The sequence below is a fragment of the Zychaea mexicana genome, assembly GCF_025766255.1.
Source record: "Zychaea mexicana strain RSA 1403 chromosome Unknown BDB00scaffold_102, whole genome shotgun sequence".
Taxonomy (NCBI): Eukaryota; Fungi; Mucoromycota; class Mucoromycetes; order Mucorales; family Lichtheimiaceae; genus Zychaea; species Zychaea mexicana.
In genome coordinates this window covers 60,432-78,795 of record NW_026516765.1, presented here as the reverse complement: position 1 = coordinate 78,795, position 18,364 = coordinate 60,432, and the positions used below count along the sequence as shown (strand labels likewise).

The 18,364-nt window shown below is 40.7% G+C and overlaps 4 protein-coding genes across 4 annotated transcripts; 3 read left to right on the top strand and 1 right to left on the bottom strand.

The window, feature by feature from the left end:
- Nucleotides 1-613: 613 nt before the first annotated feature.
- Nucleotides 614-2,751, bottom strand: BDB00DRAFT_877109 (uncharacterized protein; the record flags this gene model as incomplete). Its single annotated transcript, XM_053127564.1, has 4 exons — nucleotides 614-1,289; nucleotides 1,521-1,589; nucleotides 1,710-2,417; nucleotides 2,699-2,751. 4 exons carry the CDS (start codon nucleotides 2,749-2,751, stop codon nucleotides 614-616), a joined length of 1,506 nt encoding a protein of 501 aa, XP_052975016.1.
- A 3,297-nt stretch (nucleotides 2,752-6,048) lies between these two features.
- Nucleotides 6,049-6,343, top strand: BDB00DRAFT_887095 (uncharacterized protein; the record flags this gene model as incomplete). Its single annotated transcript, XM_053128436.1, has 2 exons — nucleotides 6,049-6,132; nucleotides 6,200-6,343. Coding segments are annotated over 2 exons (228 nt in total), but the record flags the coding sequence as incomplete, so codon positions are not given.
- A 1,440-nt stretch (nucleotides 6,344-7,783) lies between these two features.
- BDB00DRAFT_846776 (transmembrane protein 14C-like protein) lies at nucleotides 7,784-9,003 on the top strand. The gene is made up of 4 exons (XM_053125179.1): nucleotides 7,784-8,138; nucleotides 8,263-8,367; nucleotides 8,462-8,549; nucleotides 8,769-9,003. Exons 1-4 carry the CDS (start codon nucleotides 8,069-8,071, stop codon nucleotides 8,812-8,814), a joined length of 309 nt encoding a protein of 102 aa, XP_052975014.1. The 5' UTR covers nucleotides 7,784-8,068; the 3' UTR covers nucleotides 8,815-9,003.
- Nucleotides 9,004-11,223: 2,220 nt separating this feature from the next.
- BDB00DRAFT_963254 (major facilitator superfamily domain-containing protein) lies at nucleotides 11,224-13,326 on the top strand (the record flags this gene model as incomplete). Its single annotated transcript, XM_053129749.1, has 8 exons — nucleotides 11,224-11,375; nucleotides 11,594-11,812; nucleotides 11,895-11,957; nucleotides 12,041-12,180; nucleotides 12,278-12,486; nucleotides 12,617-12,710; nucleotides 12,788-12,948; nucleotides 13,082-13,326. The coding sequence occupies exons 1-8, from the start codon at nucleotides 11,244-11,246 to the stop codon at nucleotides 13,324-13,326; spliced, it is 1,263 nt and encodes a 420-aa protein (XP_052975013.1). The 5' UTR covers nucleotides 11,224-11,243.
- Between the last annotated feature and the right edge of the window lie 5,038 nt (nucleotides 13,327-18,364).

The following is an 18,364-nucleotide window of genomic DNA, read 5'->3' as shown; positions in this document are numbered from 1 at the left end:
GAGTAAGACATGGTGCACTAATGGATTTGCGCTCCAATACATGTGGTGCTACATGATGTGTGTCGATTGCTCCGGGTGGTGGTGGCGGTGGTTTTGAAAACGAATAGAAGCCGGATGTTCTTTTGCCCGTGAACATATTGATATTTTGCCGCTATGCGAACTTGCATTGGAAACATGTAAAGCTGAATGCGAAAACCACGCTTTCTTTGCATGTGTTTTTTTTTCTGTGTGTGAATGTTTTTCCAATATATAATGTGAAAAAAATGGTATTCTTTTGCCAAATAGTGATGCAATGTATAAAAGAAACGTGTGCTGGATCGTGGAGGAGGAGCAGAATAGATGTGTAATAAATGTACGGTGTGATGATGATAGAGAAGAGGGCGCCGAGAAAGTCATGTGCTGCTGTAAATAGAGTATGTATAATATTAATATATATAAGTTATTGTGCATGGTAAAGACGTCGTCGTCGGTGTCGTCAGATTGCAATGAAGTGTGGATTAGATAGCAAGATGAAGTGTGTCGTGTATTCAATGTGTATTTGAGTTGGGAAACCGAGTAGCCTGTTTGATGCGTTGTGGGGTGCTGGTGTCTGAAGGAGCTTGGAGGATCTGTTCTACATGATGGCACAGTCGTCACCGTTCTTCTTTTTATTCGATTTACCGCCTTGGACCTTGCCTTGAAGTCGCTGGATTGCCCGTTTATCCCCGTGTTCCGCTGCCTTCTTGTACCACTCCATGGCTTCTTGAGCGTTTTTGACGGTGCCGATTCCGACCTCGGTGAAATAACCCACCGCATATTCAGCCTTGGGAAATTCCTTTTCAGCCGCACGCCGCGCCCACACATACGCCTGCTCGTCTGACTGAGGCAAAATCCCGGGCGAGCCGACGAGATACCATGCGGTGAGGGCAAAGCAAGCGTCGCGGTGCCCTTGCTGAGCAGCAATTGTATAGTAGTGGATCGACAAGGCGGGGTCTTGGGCACACTTGAGTTTGCCATATTCGTAGCACTCGCCCAGTCGAAACGCCGAAGGTGCATAACCCAACTCGGCCGCTTGTGCATACAATGAAGCAGCATACTCCAGGTCAACAAACACGACATTGTCAATGCCCTTCTCATGCAGCACACCCAGCTCGTGGACTGCGTGCGGATATTCACTGGTCGCCGCCTCAGATGCCCGTTTCAGCCATTTCACCCCGTCCCGTGCGTTTTTCGAAATACCCAATTCGCCATTTAACTCTGCTATGCCCAGACGGTACATGGCCGCTGGATGGCTTTGTGTAGCCGCCTTTCTATAAATGGCAAATGCACCGTTTTAGTTCCATTTGTCGTAAATCTTTTTTTCTCCGTCCCACACACTTCAACCTCCTTTCTCCTCCTCCGACGGACCACAATGATCAACCAACCATCATATATCCGCGACTCATCCAACCCGTCATCCCCATTGGATGATATAATGGGAGGAATTACAACGTGGTCCAAAGGGGAGTACGGATGGCGGGGGAGGGGGACAATTAAATTACCTGTAAAACTGAACGGCTTTGGGTCTATCCTTGCGACACCCAAGTCCATCTTCGTAGCACTTTGCTGCCCTAATTATCGAAACTTCAGAGACTTGGGGTATATATCTATCCTCCTCAGTGTTTTCCATTCCTCAACCATCCAGCATTTTAAAACAATGAGGAGAGACAGAGAGAGAGAGAGAAACGAACCTGTATGCAGCATCAGCATGATGATGTTTCGTTGCCTGGACGAACAAAGGAAACGCCTTATCAAAGTCAATCTTGTTGTTGTTCTTCTTGTTCAACAATCCAGAAGCATACAGATTTCCGAGATAATACTGCGACTCGGCATGTCCACGCGACGATAATTGTTTCAACAACTTTTCTGCCTCGCTCAAGTATTCCCAACGCGTCGTTTCCTCCTCAGGTCCAGTCAATGGCTTAGCCGCTTCGACCATGAAGATGGCAAAATCACACTGGACGCTCGGACTGTTTGTCTTTTTCGCATTCTCGCGATACATGTTGATTGTTTGCGCATACGACAAGAGCGATGCATGGTTGCCAGGCTTCAGATGCGAATGGTCGAGCAGTTGGTCGCCTACGGAGAGGTTGACGACCGACGCTGAGCTACGTGAACTGCCCGGCGAGGGTGTTGTTGCTGTTCGAGGCGACACGGGCGATGTCGAATGCATGCTTGGGAGCGTAGGCGTAGACGCGTTGTTGTTGAGATGATGTAGGCCTGCAAGTGTAGGAGGAGGTGTCATGCTGGTAGGTAGATACTCTTGTTTCATTTGCAATGGAGGAGTCAATGGTTGTTGTTGTGGTTGCTGCTGCTGTGCTGCAAAGTGTTGTGGTGGTAATTCGGTCGATGATGGCATCATGAATTGCTTGTCGTCCTTTGGAGGACAGGATTTTGCACTGTTAAAAGGAAAGGAAGTGGTGTTTTTAAATTTTGGAAGCGAAAGAAATAAATTTAGGAGTGGATAGTTTTTCATCCCAGATGTGATAATTTTTAAATTTCAGAGCTGCTCGAGCGACCAATTTATTTTTTGGTCTACGCAAGGTATCACAGATTGTAAGGAAAATCTGAAAATAGTTTTTCAATCCAAAGGCAGTGGTTTTCTTAATTTTGGAAGTGGTGGTTTTTCAATCCAAAGACGATAGTTTTTCATTCTAGAGATGATAGTTTTTCAACTTACAGAGATGATAGTTTTTCAATCTGCAGACCATAGTTTTTCATTCTAGAGACCATAGTTTTCTAATCTAGCGACAATAGTCTTATGAGTATAGTTAGAGGTCTCTAACTATTGACTATAGCCAACTATTGATCTCAAATGGTATCATTTCTTCAAACCAAAAAAAAAGGGTTATTTGACATAATCGAGGATTATCTGATGTTGTTTCATGATTACTTCCTTTCTCATCTACATATCTGTAACTGCAATTCTTATATGGAGTGGTATTATTTAAAAAGCAAATAATGCACTAAAACCTCCACTATCAAATAGTGCTCTACTCCAAGTAGAGTGTACACATGTGTAGGCGGGTATGTTTGTAAAGTCCCTTGGTGAGGTCGAGATGTCTAAGAGTCTGACATTCACTCTAGATTTGCTCCAAATCAGGGGCACCAGGCTTATTTAAAACGCGGTCTACTGGGCAGGAAAAGGTATGTGAAGATGTTGATATCGGTATACATAACAAGCTAATTTGCAGCTACTTGACAATTTGTCTTTCTGTGCGGTGTTACGTGTATGACGTATATCGCTAGTTAGTTGCTGGACAACTGCCAAGCATGGTGATGATCTTTTCTTCTAATCTGTATAATCCTACTACGTATGCAATAAAAGAACCTGTCATTACTGTAGCTGCTATATCTGTAAGAGCAATGTGTACTATGGTATTGTATGTTATAAAGGAGGCAGATATCAATATCAAAGCTTATAAATATTATCATGAGCTGTATGCCTCGTTTTTGGTGTATCATCTCTGTTTTTTCGTATTTCTTCATCTTTTCACATTTACCGATATGTAGCTAATGGCAAGGAGTAATATTGTAGTAATTCCTACTATATCATATACTACAATTGAGCTACACGTACCCGAAATTGATAAGAGTAACACCGAACATTTTAAAGATGATAGAGAAAACAATTTACTCTAGATTGATGAAGCATCGCTCTAAAAGAAGAACTATCGTCTCTAGTTTGAAAACTGTGGTCTCTAGTATGAAAAACTATGGTCTCCAGATTGAAAAACTATCATCTCGAGAATAAATAACTATCGTTTCTGGATTGGAAAAACCACCACTTCCAAAATTAAAAACCACTGCCTCTGGATTGAAAAACTATCGCTTCCAAAATTAAAAACTATCACCTCTGGGATGAAAAACTATCCACTCCTAGATTTATTTCTTTCGTTCCTAAAATTTGAAAACACCACTTCCTTCCCCATCAACAGTGCAAAACCCTGTATCTAAGCAGCTTTGACAAATAGCTTAACAGAATGTAAGCTCTTTGCTATGATCCTATAATGTAATATATACATCTACTATTATTCGTTGCGAGAAATCGTCGTACTAGTAGTTTAATGTAGAATAATATAGTATGTATATGACTAAGGTACATTCTTCTTATTATTACACTTGCGAACTTTTTTCCCTTACATATACGACAAGGATGTTAATAGTGGTACCTCTTTTGGAGCCAGAGGTTGAGGATACTGAGGATGTTAGATGACACTAAAAATGACACAGCATATGGGGCTACTGTAATGAAAGATGCTATAAGTGATGCGGATTGTGCAAGCTTTGTGGTTGTTGTATATAAACTGTTGAAAGCATGGGCAAGAAGCCAATGAAAGTATGGGCCTCATATGTAACATATCTTTAAAGATCTTGAGACAATGAAAAATCACATCAGAAGCATGCTGAAATCCTAGCTTCAAGAAATTGCGGGCTGTTTTATTTATATATGAACAATATATATATTTGACAACCACTTTCTTTTTTATTCACCAACATTTTTGAATGCTCTACAGGGTTAGTATATAGATCATCGTTCAAAATAGATTAGGAATTTAAAGAATGGTATCGGGCATCTTAAAATTAATATATATCTTTATCATCCTTCTGGTTCATTTTATTGATAGACCATCTATCACTAATACATGACAGACATATAAGAACACTACAACCAACACCAGAGTAAGCTTTAATCCAATCGTTACTATCCCTGCAAACGATTTGTCTACCATGTATAATAGGCAGGGCAGCTGAGCCACTTTTAGATCTTGCTGCTTCCAACCACACGGTGCAACCCAAAGCAACTATTTTGATGACCTTGATGAGGACACAGAAGTTGCTGAACTTTATATACAATAGAAATATAGGATGGTTAAATAAATTAATGAATAAGGGAAGAGCAGGTACCTTTTTTTTTGTCTGTAATATATTTTTATAATATATTGTTATTTATATGTGTGTCCAAGATTATAATAACCCTCGGGGTTGACGTTAACGGGGGTTGACTGTACTGTACCTTTGTGTTTTGATAATTGCTCATCTATAACAATGGCCTCTGTATCTGATACCTTTGGGCACCTTGTCTATGTCTTTCCCACTTACCCGACCGAAGTAGTTACAGAGACTTTGGACAACTAGCAACAACTTGACGAGTAGGTTAAAGAAAACCCTAAGCAGCATGCCAACTTCATCACCAACAAGTACATCTCTATACCCAAGGCATCAGATGCACGCTGAAACAATGTCGGGGGTGTGATTCTTAATCTTAAGATTTAAATAATAAGTAGAAAAATTTATTTTTTCTAAGTGATATAATAAATCTTATGTATAAATCACTAGGCTAGACCTTTAGGTCGACGGCCGAAGAAACCAAGCTTCTGAGCTCGACAGTATAAAAAATAATAAATAAATTAGTGGTTTACCACATAATTTACTATTATGAATTTAATACTCCCGGCCGTCCTCGAACAGTTGAACGTAGTATCATCACTTTTTTCTGTGATCACTCAAGAGAAACATCGGTTCCAGCTGTCCCTGCTCTGCCTATAGAATCAACTGAACCTGCTCCCATCAAAAAACGTCGACTTGTAAAACCTTACATTAAAGTAAACTGTCGTGCTCGATATTGTATTCAATACTTGGTCTCAGGCAAAATCAAAGTAGTATATCACTGGCAACATCAGCACCATGACCCTACCGAGATAACCAATACTACTCGCTCACAAGTCCCCCCCTGACACACGTAAATGGATTGAAAAACTTGTCGATAATAAGTTGGAGTGGGATCAAATTCAGGAACATCTGCGTTTGACTGGTAAACAACTTCAAAGTGTAAGTATCATGTATACATTTAAAGCAAAACTTTGATATCTTGTAGAGATGCTAACCTGTGGTATCAGCTCGAGGAAGGCGAAGGATCGTTCCCGGAAGCCTTACGTGTGAAGTAACATTATCATCGCCAACCAACAGTCACGATTAGCAAGAAAAGATCCAATCGATGAAGAAAGTGTAGTCAAGTAGCTTCTCTATTTAAAAGATCAAGGTTATCAAACGTTGGAATATATGACGGATTCTACTTTTGTTGTTGCATGGATATCACCACGACAAGCTTTGGTAAGAAAAGACGTATACTTAAATATAATGCAATGTTCGTATATTAAGATGTGTATGTGCTACATAGCTGCTCAAGAAATCAAATGAGATCTGTATTGATGCCACACACAAGACTTGCAAATCTATTATCAATGGTCGGGCTGATGCGTATCTGCTTTCTATCGTTGCTAAGCATACAGTTACTGGACAAGGTTACCCTCTTGCGTTATGATCACAGATGAAGAAGATAGTGAAAATCTGCAAGTATGGTTTCGATGGTTCCGGGACAGAATGGAATACACACCAACAAGGATCATGATCGATTGCAGTCCAGTTGAAATTAACAGCATCAGAGAAGTTTATGGTCATCAAGTTCAAGTTCTTCTGTGTCATTGGCACATCAAAAGAGTATGGGAAAAGAACATCACGTCCAACAAGGTACCTTTAAGTTAGGCACATTATCAAATATTCAATATAAACATTCGTTTTTTAATTGTTGGGTTATAGATCAAAACTACTCTGTCAACAGCCGATACGAAGAAAATAAGAGATGAAGCTCGTTCTGCCCTTAGTGCTTTGATGAATTGCAATACCGTCGTTGAATTTGTGCATGCTTGGGATGAATTTGGTAAAAAATGGCGAGATACATATGAGCATTTTGAATTTTATGGCTATGTGTTGGACTATTGGTATCCTAAGCATCATCTTTGGTGCAAGGCTTGGAGAGAGGTACGTATTAGGCTCGTTTTAGCTTTATTTTGTGCTTCAATATTATTTACGGTTGTATATTAGAATGCGTCCTTCCATACAAATAATCTGATCGAAAGCTTGCATTCCAAACTTAAACGCAAATATCTTCCATAAGTCGCAATCATCGTGCTGATCTATGTGTTGACGCAGTTAGTCGAAAACGATTACCGTGCTCAAGTACTGCGTGTATTTGCTGGTGTTGAAGAAACAACAGCGACTAGAGAAGCTCAACAAAGGAAAAAAGAAGCTTGCAAAAAATCACCAGATGATAACTATTTATAATGATCATGTATGTATCATTTCTGTATGTGTGCGTTTACTTTTACAATTGCTGATCGTACTGTGGCAATAAGTTACCTGCCAATCTTGCATTGTATACTTTAAAGTTTGAAGAAACCGATAGCAATGGCGTTATTGGTTCTTGTAGTTGTGAAGATTTCAATAAGCGTAACCAGCCATGCAAGCATATATATCTTATCGCATATCACACCACCAATCCAGTAACCATAAACCAAAGTTTTCCTCGCCATTCAACAACAACAACAACAACAACAACAGCAACAGCAGCAACCTCAGCATCGTCATTACCAGCACCATCATTATCATCTACGTTGTCAACAACATTAACAGCATCTGTGCAACTACCACCACCATCCTTAGAGCACTCGCAGCAGCAGCATAGAAACGATCTGCTCGCTGAATATGAACGCTCGAAAAATCAACTTGATAATCTATTTGCAAAAAACAAATTAGAAATATCTACAACACAACTAGAGAATATGGTTTTTCTAAAAAAAGGCTATACACAGACATAGAAAAAATCATCAATCCAAATGCACGTCCCTCTCGTCAACAATAAACATTATAATAAATATTTAGCAGAGATATATTTTGTTTTCTAATACTCTTGGTTGGATACAGTTGTTGGAATTGCAAAAATGGGACTTGGAATTTCTCTATGCTTGTGATTGACTAAAAATGATGAATAACGAAACCGTTGCGCGCTGGCTGTTGTTGAACGGGCGGGCTTCAGCGAGGCACGTCATCAACTCCAACGCTCTATAATCCCTTTTGCAAACGAACTGAACGCAGCTCCCCCAACCCCCAACATATATTTCCAGACATCGTGATTCTCAACCAAGCAAACTGTCCTCCTTAGTCTCTTTTTCTACACAACACCTAAAAGAACATTAATTGCTCCATCTAAATGACAGATTACCTCGGTTACGGTTACAGCGCGCTGATTCTGGTCGGAGGCGCTGTTGGCTATTTCAAAGGTTTGCTGTTTCTTCAGTTTCTCTGGAAACATATTAACTACTGCTGCTGCTGCTGCTGCTGTTCCGTTTGCTTACTCCTCCTATCTGCATGAATTTTTTTTCCCTCCTACTACTTTAAAAAAAGCTGGAAGTCTTGCATCGTTGATTTCTGGTGCCGTCTTTGGCCTCGCTGCAGGTGCTGCTTCCTATCAAGTCTCCAACAATCCCAAAAACGTCGTGTTCGCTTTAGGTATATATATTCTTTGCAACGAAATAAAATGACTTTTCTTTCCTCGCCGTCTTAGTACTGCTGCAAACAAGCTGAACATTTTGTTCCTTTGTAGTCGTCAGCGTGTTGCTGTTGATCAGCATGGGCATTCGCTTCAACAAGACTGGTAAATTCATGCCAGCTGGTTTGATAACAGTGCTAAGGTAAGAAAATTACTTGTTCCATTTTCTTTGGTTACTTTTTTTAAGGGTCTGCGCGCCTGTGCATCTGTAGAACTTGGGGGTGGGGGGCAACTGCCACCCACTTTAAATTAAAAAAGAATCCCTTACATTTACACATGCTTTTCTGCACATGCGCTTCCACTATAATCGGATAATATGGTATATACGAAATACAAATAATAATTGTACTTTGTATTATAGTTTGTTGATGAGTTTGAGATACGGTTCCAGACTGCTCCAACAATAAAAAACCCTTTCATGTTGATTTGAGCTGACGCCTGGCCTAAAATCCGACACCGTGGATACAACAAACACAACACATACGACGATTATACAATATTCTAATCCCCTTCAATCTCTTTTCAAGATACAACACTGATACCTTGTCTTTTGTAAACTTTGTTTTAATAGAAATGGAGTTGTAATCAAAATGAAATACTTTTTATTACACAGAATGATGTCTCCAAATTTGCTTGTTAGTGGGGGAGTTTTAGATTCTAGTTGTATCTTGGAGAGTTACTTGTAGCTCAAACCAAAATGCAGCAATTCGATTAGCTTTTGTCAAGGACATATGTTATTGCAGATTAGTAGATTACTGTTGTCTCAGAGAATCAGAAGCTTTCATCTTACGTAATGTGAATCTATATCGGCAGAGTGTTGTTGGCAAGGTGATGTCGTAGTCTATGATACCTGAGGATGCAAAAGCATCAATATCTTCTGAGGTATATATTCAAGATACCATTTTTACTACGTAACAATACAGTAGCGACTAAGATAAGACGCGTTGGTGACGCTGAAAAATGTTGGATCCGAGCAAATAGCGCAACGACGCGCTGCTTTTATGTGCTTACTTCAGCCGTTGACCTGGAAAAACGGAGTACACGCAGAAATTTTAAAGTCATTGACGTTTCCTGGACAGTAATCAACACTTATAGAGTGATACCTATGTTAAAGACGTCATATCAATAAACTGGCATCGCTCAGTGAGTGATAATGGCTTACATAAGATCAGCGACGCATACTTTAAGCCCCAAAAATTGCTAAAGATTTCCCGCGTAAGATAAAGACCCATCATATGCAAGGCTTATTATTGGAACATCACGAGGTGCGTGTAATGCACCAGGGATAAGATCGTCGTTATGCTGCACGGGATGGAAACGGAGATCGACAATGAGGGGCTAATAATTGATTATGAGAGCGCTTTTTAAAAACCACATGATCCTCTAACATACTGTCATGGAAAAACGTCTCTCTTGTTCGTATCTTGCACGATTTGGTTTATGCTAAAGTAGACTTTATCATCTCTACATGCTATGGATGATGCTGTAGTTGCCTCAGTAATAAGAAATGCTCTTACTACTGTTACTTGGATCGGAAACAAAGTGTTAGTAGCAAATGCATCTGCACCGAACCGACACAAAGCTACAACAATGTAACAGGCTCACCTTCACAATGAAATTAATTATATATCTCTTCACGCGCGTGATTTGCTCGTCCGCATCACATACAAGAAAAAAGATCTCCGTAAGTAGTTGTTCTTTGGACTCTATTTGTGCTTTATCCCTTCATCTTTTTTGTAAGCATAATCTTACTAGATCAACTAATCACTTATAAAGATAATCATCTCAGTAACTGTAGGTCAAGGATCCTCACGCGGTGGGGCGGTGTCAGTTCACTCTGCCAGATAACTGAATTGAATAAAGGACCTGTCCCAAACTGTCTCGAGAACCAAATTTAAAACCTAGTTATTCGGGTACAAACTTCAAAAAGGGACAGGATCATTCACATACTTGTAGTAGTAACTACGTGAAAATCAAAGGAAAGGTGTGATTATGAAAAGGTGTATCATAGCAAAGATTGCGAATAAAAGACGTACTTCATTTCCAATATTGCCAATATACTCAATATGAATGTGCGTGGTCGAAAGCTTAAGTGTGACTTAACTTGGGCGTCACTGGTAAGGGAGAGCTGCCGGACCATTTACGTGATGTCGTCTGCATTAATTGTTGAGAAGAAAGTCTGTGCCTTTGGTTCTTCGCTGGGTTTTGCTCAGCAACAACCGTGTGTTCAAAGAAACCACTGAGAAGCCAATGCTCTTGTCTTTCCACTCCCACCCTCTTCTTTTCAACTTGGATAGCTTAGTTATTACATATCAGTATTTCAAAGTATACTTCCAAAAGTACTTGGTTTCGCGGAACATAACCTCTAGCATGAATTTTTCTATACAGAGTCATCACGTTAGAGATGCAATATGTATGTGAAAGCTTGTATCAGGTGGTTACATGTACTTGCGAACAACAAGTAACGAGACGCTATATACAAGTTGATATGCATAGCTTGCATAATTTCATTTAGGCGAGGGGCTCTAATAATGGCAAGCAGAGTCACGCTCGCTTTCTCGCCTTTACCTCTATTTATTTAATATACAGGTTTCTTTCTTTCTAACATTTTTGCCACTACCTTCTACATTTTTAGTACAACAGACGTGGTACTACTTGGCCAGATATGCTGAAATCCAACTATCAAAAGAGCACCAATGAAACGGCAAAGGCCTCAGTAGACGAAGGATATCTTCCTGCTACTTGTCCGTCGGGTCGTCAAGAGTCAAATGAAAAACCAATGCCAGCGCTCTCTGACCAATCCGACGAGAAACAAGATGGGCCTTACGATGCACACATGGAAGAATCAAATATCAACGATGGTGGCCAGCCCAAAAAACAAGAGTTGCCAACTGACGGAAAGCAGGCCTGGACAGTTGGAATAGGAAGTTTTCTTATATCATTGCTTTGCGGCTTACCAAATTGCTGGTACGTAGTGTTGCTTTTTTACTCTGATGATGGTAGTCAAAAGTAGTGTAATCAACACTGGATTGTACCAACACGTTTATTTACCAAAAGGGGTACGTGCACGTACAAGAGAGAGACGTATTTTCTTTGTCTGGCATTTTCGAACACGAGCAGCAGCAACAGATGGTTCAGTGTTCCAAAAAAAGAACTGATTAAACTGAAACTTTAATTCGTATTTTAGGCATTATGCAAGACCATTATAAGCGAAGTAGTACATTTGCATCGGACACGGACGTTAATATCAAACTGACATTTGTCGGCGCTCTCTTCCAAGCAATGGTACTATCATGCGTGTTTTTCATAAACTTAATCTATTCCCGTGTCGGTTTCAGGCCTGTGCTTTATACTGGGCTCATACTGACAACTGCGGGCTTGATGTTGGCTAGCTTAGCTACTTCTGTAAGTTGTACCTCATCAGCATGTCGTTGCTATATAGAGTGGAAAAAAACGATTAATTCATGTGTCCCAAATGTGTTTGTAGATTTGGCAACTCTATTTGTCAGTAAGCGTGTGTACAGGACTCGGAATCGCGTGTTTCAGTACTGTAAGTCGTCACATTTACTTTAACTAAAGATCCTAGAGCACTACAACATGTTGGGTGCTGACTGTTCTATAACCACTACATAGGTTGGATTGAGGATTTTACCACAATGGTTTGTCAAGTACCGGGCAACTGCCTTTGGTGTACAAGCATCGACCTTTGCAATTTTTGCTCTTATTGTGCCGCATATCATGGTTGCCATAAACAATGCGCTCGGCGCACCTTGGTATGTATCAAAAGTAGACGCAGAAAATTAATTTAGCCGTCGTCGATGATGGAAGGTACTAAATTTAAATCTTTGGTGACTATTCTGTGTGAACAAGGACATACCGTGTACTTGGATTTATATCGTTTGCTTTGATCCTCTCAAGTGTTGTGCTTATTAGAGAAAGGGTCCAGTCACCGCCAGTAAGCGTAAAAAAGCAATTTGTCAGTCTTGTTCCTATACTGAAAGATCTGAACATGATGATTTGGGTGGTCGTGGGTCCAATTCAAATGTACGCTTCTTATACTGTCTTTGTATTTATTCCTTGTAAGTATACTTGAGTCAAATGGCTCTCTTTTATTCAAGTACTTTCAGAACACGGTAGTGCACATATAGAAAAACCAATGCTCATAGTCAGTAGCAATCAATAACTAAGTCAGTTAATCTGCCCTTGTAGCTTATGCGACATTCATTGGACTGACTGAAACACAAGGTGCAGCTACCATATCAGCCTTGTCGGCAGCTGGCATTGTTGGCAGAATTGCTGCTGGGTAAGTGAGATGTATTACAGTTCAATACTCACCGTTAACCATATGTGTAACTAACATGTTGTTGTTAAATATTTCAGTATTTGTGGCGACAAACTCGGGCACCTAAATACCTATATCATGTGCATGATTATCTGCACAATTTCAATCTTTGCTATTTGGATGTTTGCCAACAACTTTGGGGTGTTATTGCTATTCGCTGTTGTCAATGGTCTGGTATATGGAAGTTATTTTACACTAGGTAAGGTTTACAGCCCCTGTAAAAAACGGCGTTATTTTGTGACAAAGTAAATTGGAGCAGGTTTTCTGTGTTGTATATCCAAGCCATTTTTTACATATGGAAACTCACCCAACTGTTACATGTGAATGATTAGCTGCACCTGTGGCCATCAGCATCCTCGGCTCAATGGAGAAATATCCTGCCGCTCTTTCTATCAATATGCTTGCATTCATATTCTTTGTACTAGGTCCACTCATTGCAAGTGTTGTTGAGGCTAATGATACTCAACATCCCTTTCTTTACTGTAAGATTATTGCTGGAGTAGGATACGCGGCCTGTGCTCTCCTCTCTCTATTTCTTAAGTTTCGGTTAAAACGAAACTTTTTAGCAAATATTTAATTTTTTCTCTCTTGTTTACCTTATTACTTCTTTACTACGATAAAACGTCAATTTGGTTACATGCAACTACTCTAACCGTATTATCAATGCAGTTTTCTTTTTAGTGTGTATAAAAATTATCCACAAATTCTATATAAGAACTTTTCTAAAATGTAGACACACTTAATATTAGCATCATCATATGATGCTCGCTGGTTGGACCAAGAAAAAAAACCAAACTATGATTTGAAATCAGCAGAAACAACCCGCTATACTTAAGCATAACAATAAGCGGAGGTAAAGAAAAGAACAATTTGTCCCCTAGTAATGGCGAGGGAAGAGGGAAGAGCTCACACTTAGAATCTGGCTGTATTGGATAATCCGAGTAGTAAAAACGTTCCTTGAAATAGAGCATTATGAACGGTTAAAATTTCGTTCTTTGGCTTCAGCATAGCCTTTTGTGCTGCACTTTGAAGAGCTAGGTTGCTAAGGTAAAAAAACTACCCGTCCATTTTCCCGTTTTTTTTCGTAGGTGTTTGCACGCCTGTGCATTTAGAGCTTGCGACACCTGCCACCACTCTTAATTAAAAATCCCTTGCATTTACCTACTTTCCTGCATATGTGCGCAAAGCCCCGCTTCTACTATAATCGATATGGTATACATGAGATAGTAATAATACTTTGTATCATGAGTCTAAGATACGGTTCCAGACTGCTTCGACAATAAAATTCTTGATTATTTTTATGTTGATTCGAACTGACGCCTGGGCCAAAATCCGACATCTTGGAAAGAGAGACATACAACAAACACAACACACGACGATCATACAATATCTCCCCCTTTAATTTCTTTTTATTTCGACACAGCATTGATATCTTGTCTTTTGTAAAATTTGTCTCTAATCATGGTATGAAACTCTAATTAAGATGTAAGCTGTTCAGATACTTCTTAATACACGGAATGATGTCTCTAAATTTGCTTCTAGTGAAGAAGCTTTAGATTCCAGTAGTAAATTGGAGAGAATTGTAGCTTTAACCGAAATGCAGTAGTTTGATTAGCTTTTGTCAAGGACATATGCTATTGCAGATTAGTAGATTACTGTTGTTTCAAAGAATCAGAAGCTTTCATTTTACGTAGTGTGAATCTATATCGGCAGAGCGTTGTTGGGAAGGTAATGTAGTGGTCTGTGATGCGGGAGGACGCAAACCCATCAATTTTAGCTCGGGTATATACCTCAACGGAGGCTTAAAAAAGATCAGTGTTTTTCTTAGACTGGAGAATAGAGTCCTTATGCTGACAATACCATACTACGTACTATTATAGTAGCGACTGGTAGAAGAGCCGTTGGTGACGCTGGAAAGCGTTGGACACGAGGACACGACAATAATATGTCAAAATACCGCGACGATCCGCTACCTTTCTGGAAAAAGAGCTCTATGTGCTTAGTTTGGCCATTGATCCGAAGAAATGGAAGAGTCCACGCAAAAGTTTTAGATTGTAGTGACGCTTCTTTGGCCAAAAACCAAAACTCATAAAGTAGTATATACACGTTTAAAACGTTATTTTTAAGATAAGCTGTCATCGTTTCGTGAAGGATAATGGTTTTCACAAGATCGGAAGCGCCTACTTCGAGCCGCCTAGGAAATTTTATACCCGCGCGAAAAAAAGGCCATCATATTGTTTTCGTGGTTTTCGGATTTGGGCCTTAGCTAAGCTTGCAACTGAAATGTATTCTCTATTGAGCACGAGGAATAACATCGTTTGATGCAACATTTTCTTGGCTGTTCTGTAAGCCAAAGGAACTAAGAAATAAGAAATAGGAAATTTATCCTTTTTAATAGACCTCTGTCTGGTTTCTGTCAAATATAGCATCGGCTGTTGTTGTACTCGATGACAAATGAATATGATTCCTGGTGTTTGGGAACAAAAAAGGAAAGGACCTCAATCTTTGCTGTAAGGTACTATGGATGAAACAAGCCGTTTAGCGGCCTAGAGTGAAAGAACAATAAATAAAGGCGCACAAATAGGGAACTTCGCCCAGCCTATAACATGAAAGTTTTTCTAAGTGAAAGAGGTGATTGTTCAATATCGTTTTCTATTCTAAATTTTATCTGGTCTAACCAGTGAGCTACTCAAAGTAGTTGAGCGCCGCCTGCTAGCCAAACTACTAAGCGCAATGCCTGCACAAAATACTGCCCAAGATGGTTTCTGCCTCAAACTGGGAGCACTCGACCAAGCATTCGCACTAAACATGCTAATCCGCGAGTATCAACGCCAATATGACGAGCCACCAATCCTATGCTTTTATGATGTCAAGCAAGCATTCGACCCAGCATCACGCGACGACATTTGATCAAAGTTGCAGGGCAACCTGCTGAGCCCTCTGTTCCATCTCGTTCGCCACATGTTTGACGATGTCCGTATCGCAGTCATCCTCCATAACTATCAATCCCGCTACATCCACTCGGCACGTGGTTTTGGTGCCATCCTGAGTCCACTTCTTTACGCTGTCTTTATCGACACGCTGCCGCGCCGTCTCCAGATTTCTATGTACATTTAAAACCATCACCCAGTTCAGCTTCGCATTCCATCTCTAATAGGTGTATCTGTAGCGGCAGTTCAGACACAACTCTACAGCGGTGGCAAGAATGGACGTCCGAAGAAGGATAGGCCAGACACCCACCAGCTCCTTCTTTCATCATTTCTATATGCTGATGGTGTCGTACTTCTAGGATCACCATAGAATATGATACAACTCCTACAAATCGCCGAGAAACATTCGCGAGACTTAGGCTACTCTTGGCACCCCTATTATCGACCAATCCTCATCAGTCAATCAACCACATTTCACATTCCGTAACCACTACGCACCATCGAATTACTCCAGTATTTTGGTATTCCATTCACCTGTCAGGATATTGGCGCTCAACAACTTATCAGCCAACACAGCACTGAAGCAACTGAAGGAGTGGCTCTCCTGCGGAGACTCGGTGTTCACCAATATGACATGGGACTTTGGCCCGCGTTACAAACATATCGAGCTTTCATCCGCCCAGTTCTTGAATTCAGCCTTGCAATAACCGCCTTATCCCAACTCAAAAAGATACATCAAGCACAAAAAAGCTGCGTCAGAATGACTTTCAATCGCAATACCACCACTTCATTTCCTACGATCGTACTTCTGGTGCTGGCCGATCTACCACCTATGCTACCTCGCATCCGAACCCTCCAGTTAAAATTTGTCACCGGTCTACGGTCTCTGCCTGTATCCAGCATGGCTAGAGTAATTGAAATCTCGCTGCCTTGGAGTAAGCAAGGCGACGACTATTGGAGGAAAATGTTTACCACCCATCCTCTACACCAACGATACCAGAAGCACAATACCAATAACAATCCGCTGAATGACGCATTGGAATTAGTGATCGCCCAAAAGCGGGATGAAGAACTTACCCGTCGACGCAGCTCATTCAAAACCATACGATGTCTCCTGCCATCCAGGATACTTTGCTCCATACTCTATCTGGCCGCTTTTCCCAGAGACCGTCGTCGCCTCATCAGATGGAGGATGCACTAGCTACCATCCTATCCACTTAAGGATTGTCGTTGCGGAGCACCACGCGCGAAACGGGAGCGCGACGCCAGCTGCCCATCGCTGACACCACTACTCCAGCAGTTGTACATGGCCTCCTCCGACACTACCAACCAATCAAGACAACGAGCTGCATACCATCGACCCTAACATTAACAAACTATCACGTTTCGATATAGAACTGTCTCGCGGCAAATGGATAACGATCTGGCTGGCATTACTTCGCGTGCTGAAGGAAAGGGACAAGTTAAGCCACTCGGACACTGACTACGGCACCAATGAACCGGCACCCGAAGAAGCGCTAGACCTGGACAACGTGGCATCATCATCATCTCCACATCCCTCACTACACTCATAACCTACATAAGCAGCTCTTCCCTTCCCACTCTTACATTTTCATTTATATGTACTTCGTTACCTCTCCTCACCAAACATCGTAATTCGGCTTGACTTTTTTCCTCTTTAGAAGGGTTGTTTCACTTAAAGCACCACCTCCTACTATGTATTATTTTCTTCTTTTCAATCACCGCACCGCAAGGAAGCGACAAGAATGCTATAAGCGTATCGTCATTAACCTTCAGATGAATATAAGCTTTAAACTAAATTCTATCTGTATCTATATTCTATGCTACGTATCTCATTGCATTTCTGGGCGTTTTTCGGGCCCAATTGGCTTGTGAGGATTGGTGTTGTTGGTAGCGGCGTCGGACTTCGTGTTGGTGTGTTTGAGCGGCTGCGTCAGACGATTTATGCAAGGAGTACATTTTGTGCTCTTCTGAGCTAATATTATTCGTTTATGGGGGCTTTTGTACTGCTTTATGTGTTGGATACAGATAATAATTGAGAAATACAATATAGGGGACTGTATTGTTTAAAATAATAGTGGGTCAATGTATAAAACATGAGAAGTAGACAATTGATATAAGTCGTAAAACAGGGGCAACAATATGCAGAATGCGTGTAATGTGTCGGGGGATTAATTGCCGTTGCTACGATACGCGGGATGAAACGGAGATCGACAACAAGGGGTTGGTTTGCCTATTAGAGCGCTTTTCAAAAACCGCATGCTCCTCTAACATTACTGCATAAAATGAATGTCTCGCTTCTTCGTACCTTGCACGACTTGGCTTCTGCTAAAGTAGGCTCTAACATGCTGGTGATGCCAAAACTGACTCATTTTTAAAAAAGTTTTTACTGCTGTTGCTTGGATCGGAAACGAAGTGTAGCAAATGCATATGCTCCAGACTGACTCGAAGCCATAACTTTTCATGTTTATATATTGTTACAGCAAAGCAATCATGTATCTCTTCATGCACACGATTTTGCTTGTTTGCATCTCATGCAAGTGATCGCATCTTCGAGTATTTGTTTATTTTTCTCCTTCGGACTCTTTATGTGTCTTCTCCCGTTAGATTATCTTCACTAGATGATTTAGCGTTGAAAACAATTTTCTCAGTAGTGTAGTTGAC

Coding starts and splice junctions, on each gene's coding strand:
- BDB00DRAFT_846776 (XM_053125179.1), top strand. CDS start 8,069: ATGACAGATTACCTCGGTTACGGTTACAGCGCGCTGATTCTGGTCGGA. Junction 8,368..8,461: donor AAACGTCGTGTTCGCTTTAG/GTATATATATTC, acceptor GTTCCTTTGTAG/TCGTCAGCGTGTTGCTGTTG. Junction 8,550..8,768: donor GGTTTGATAACAGTGCTAAG/GTAAGAAAATTA, acceptor TTTGTATTATAG/TTTGTTGATGAGTTTGAGAT.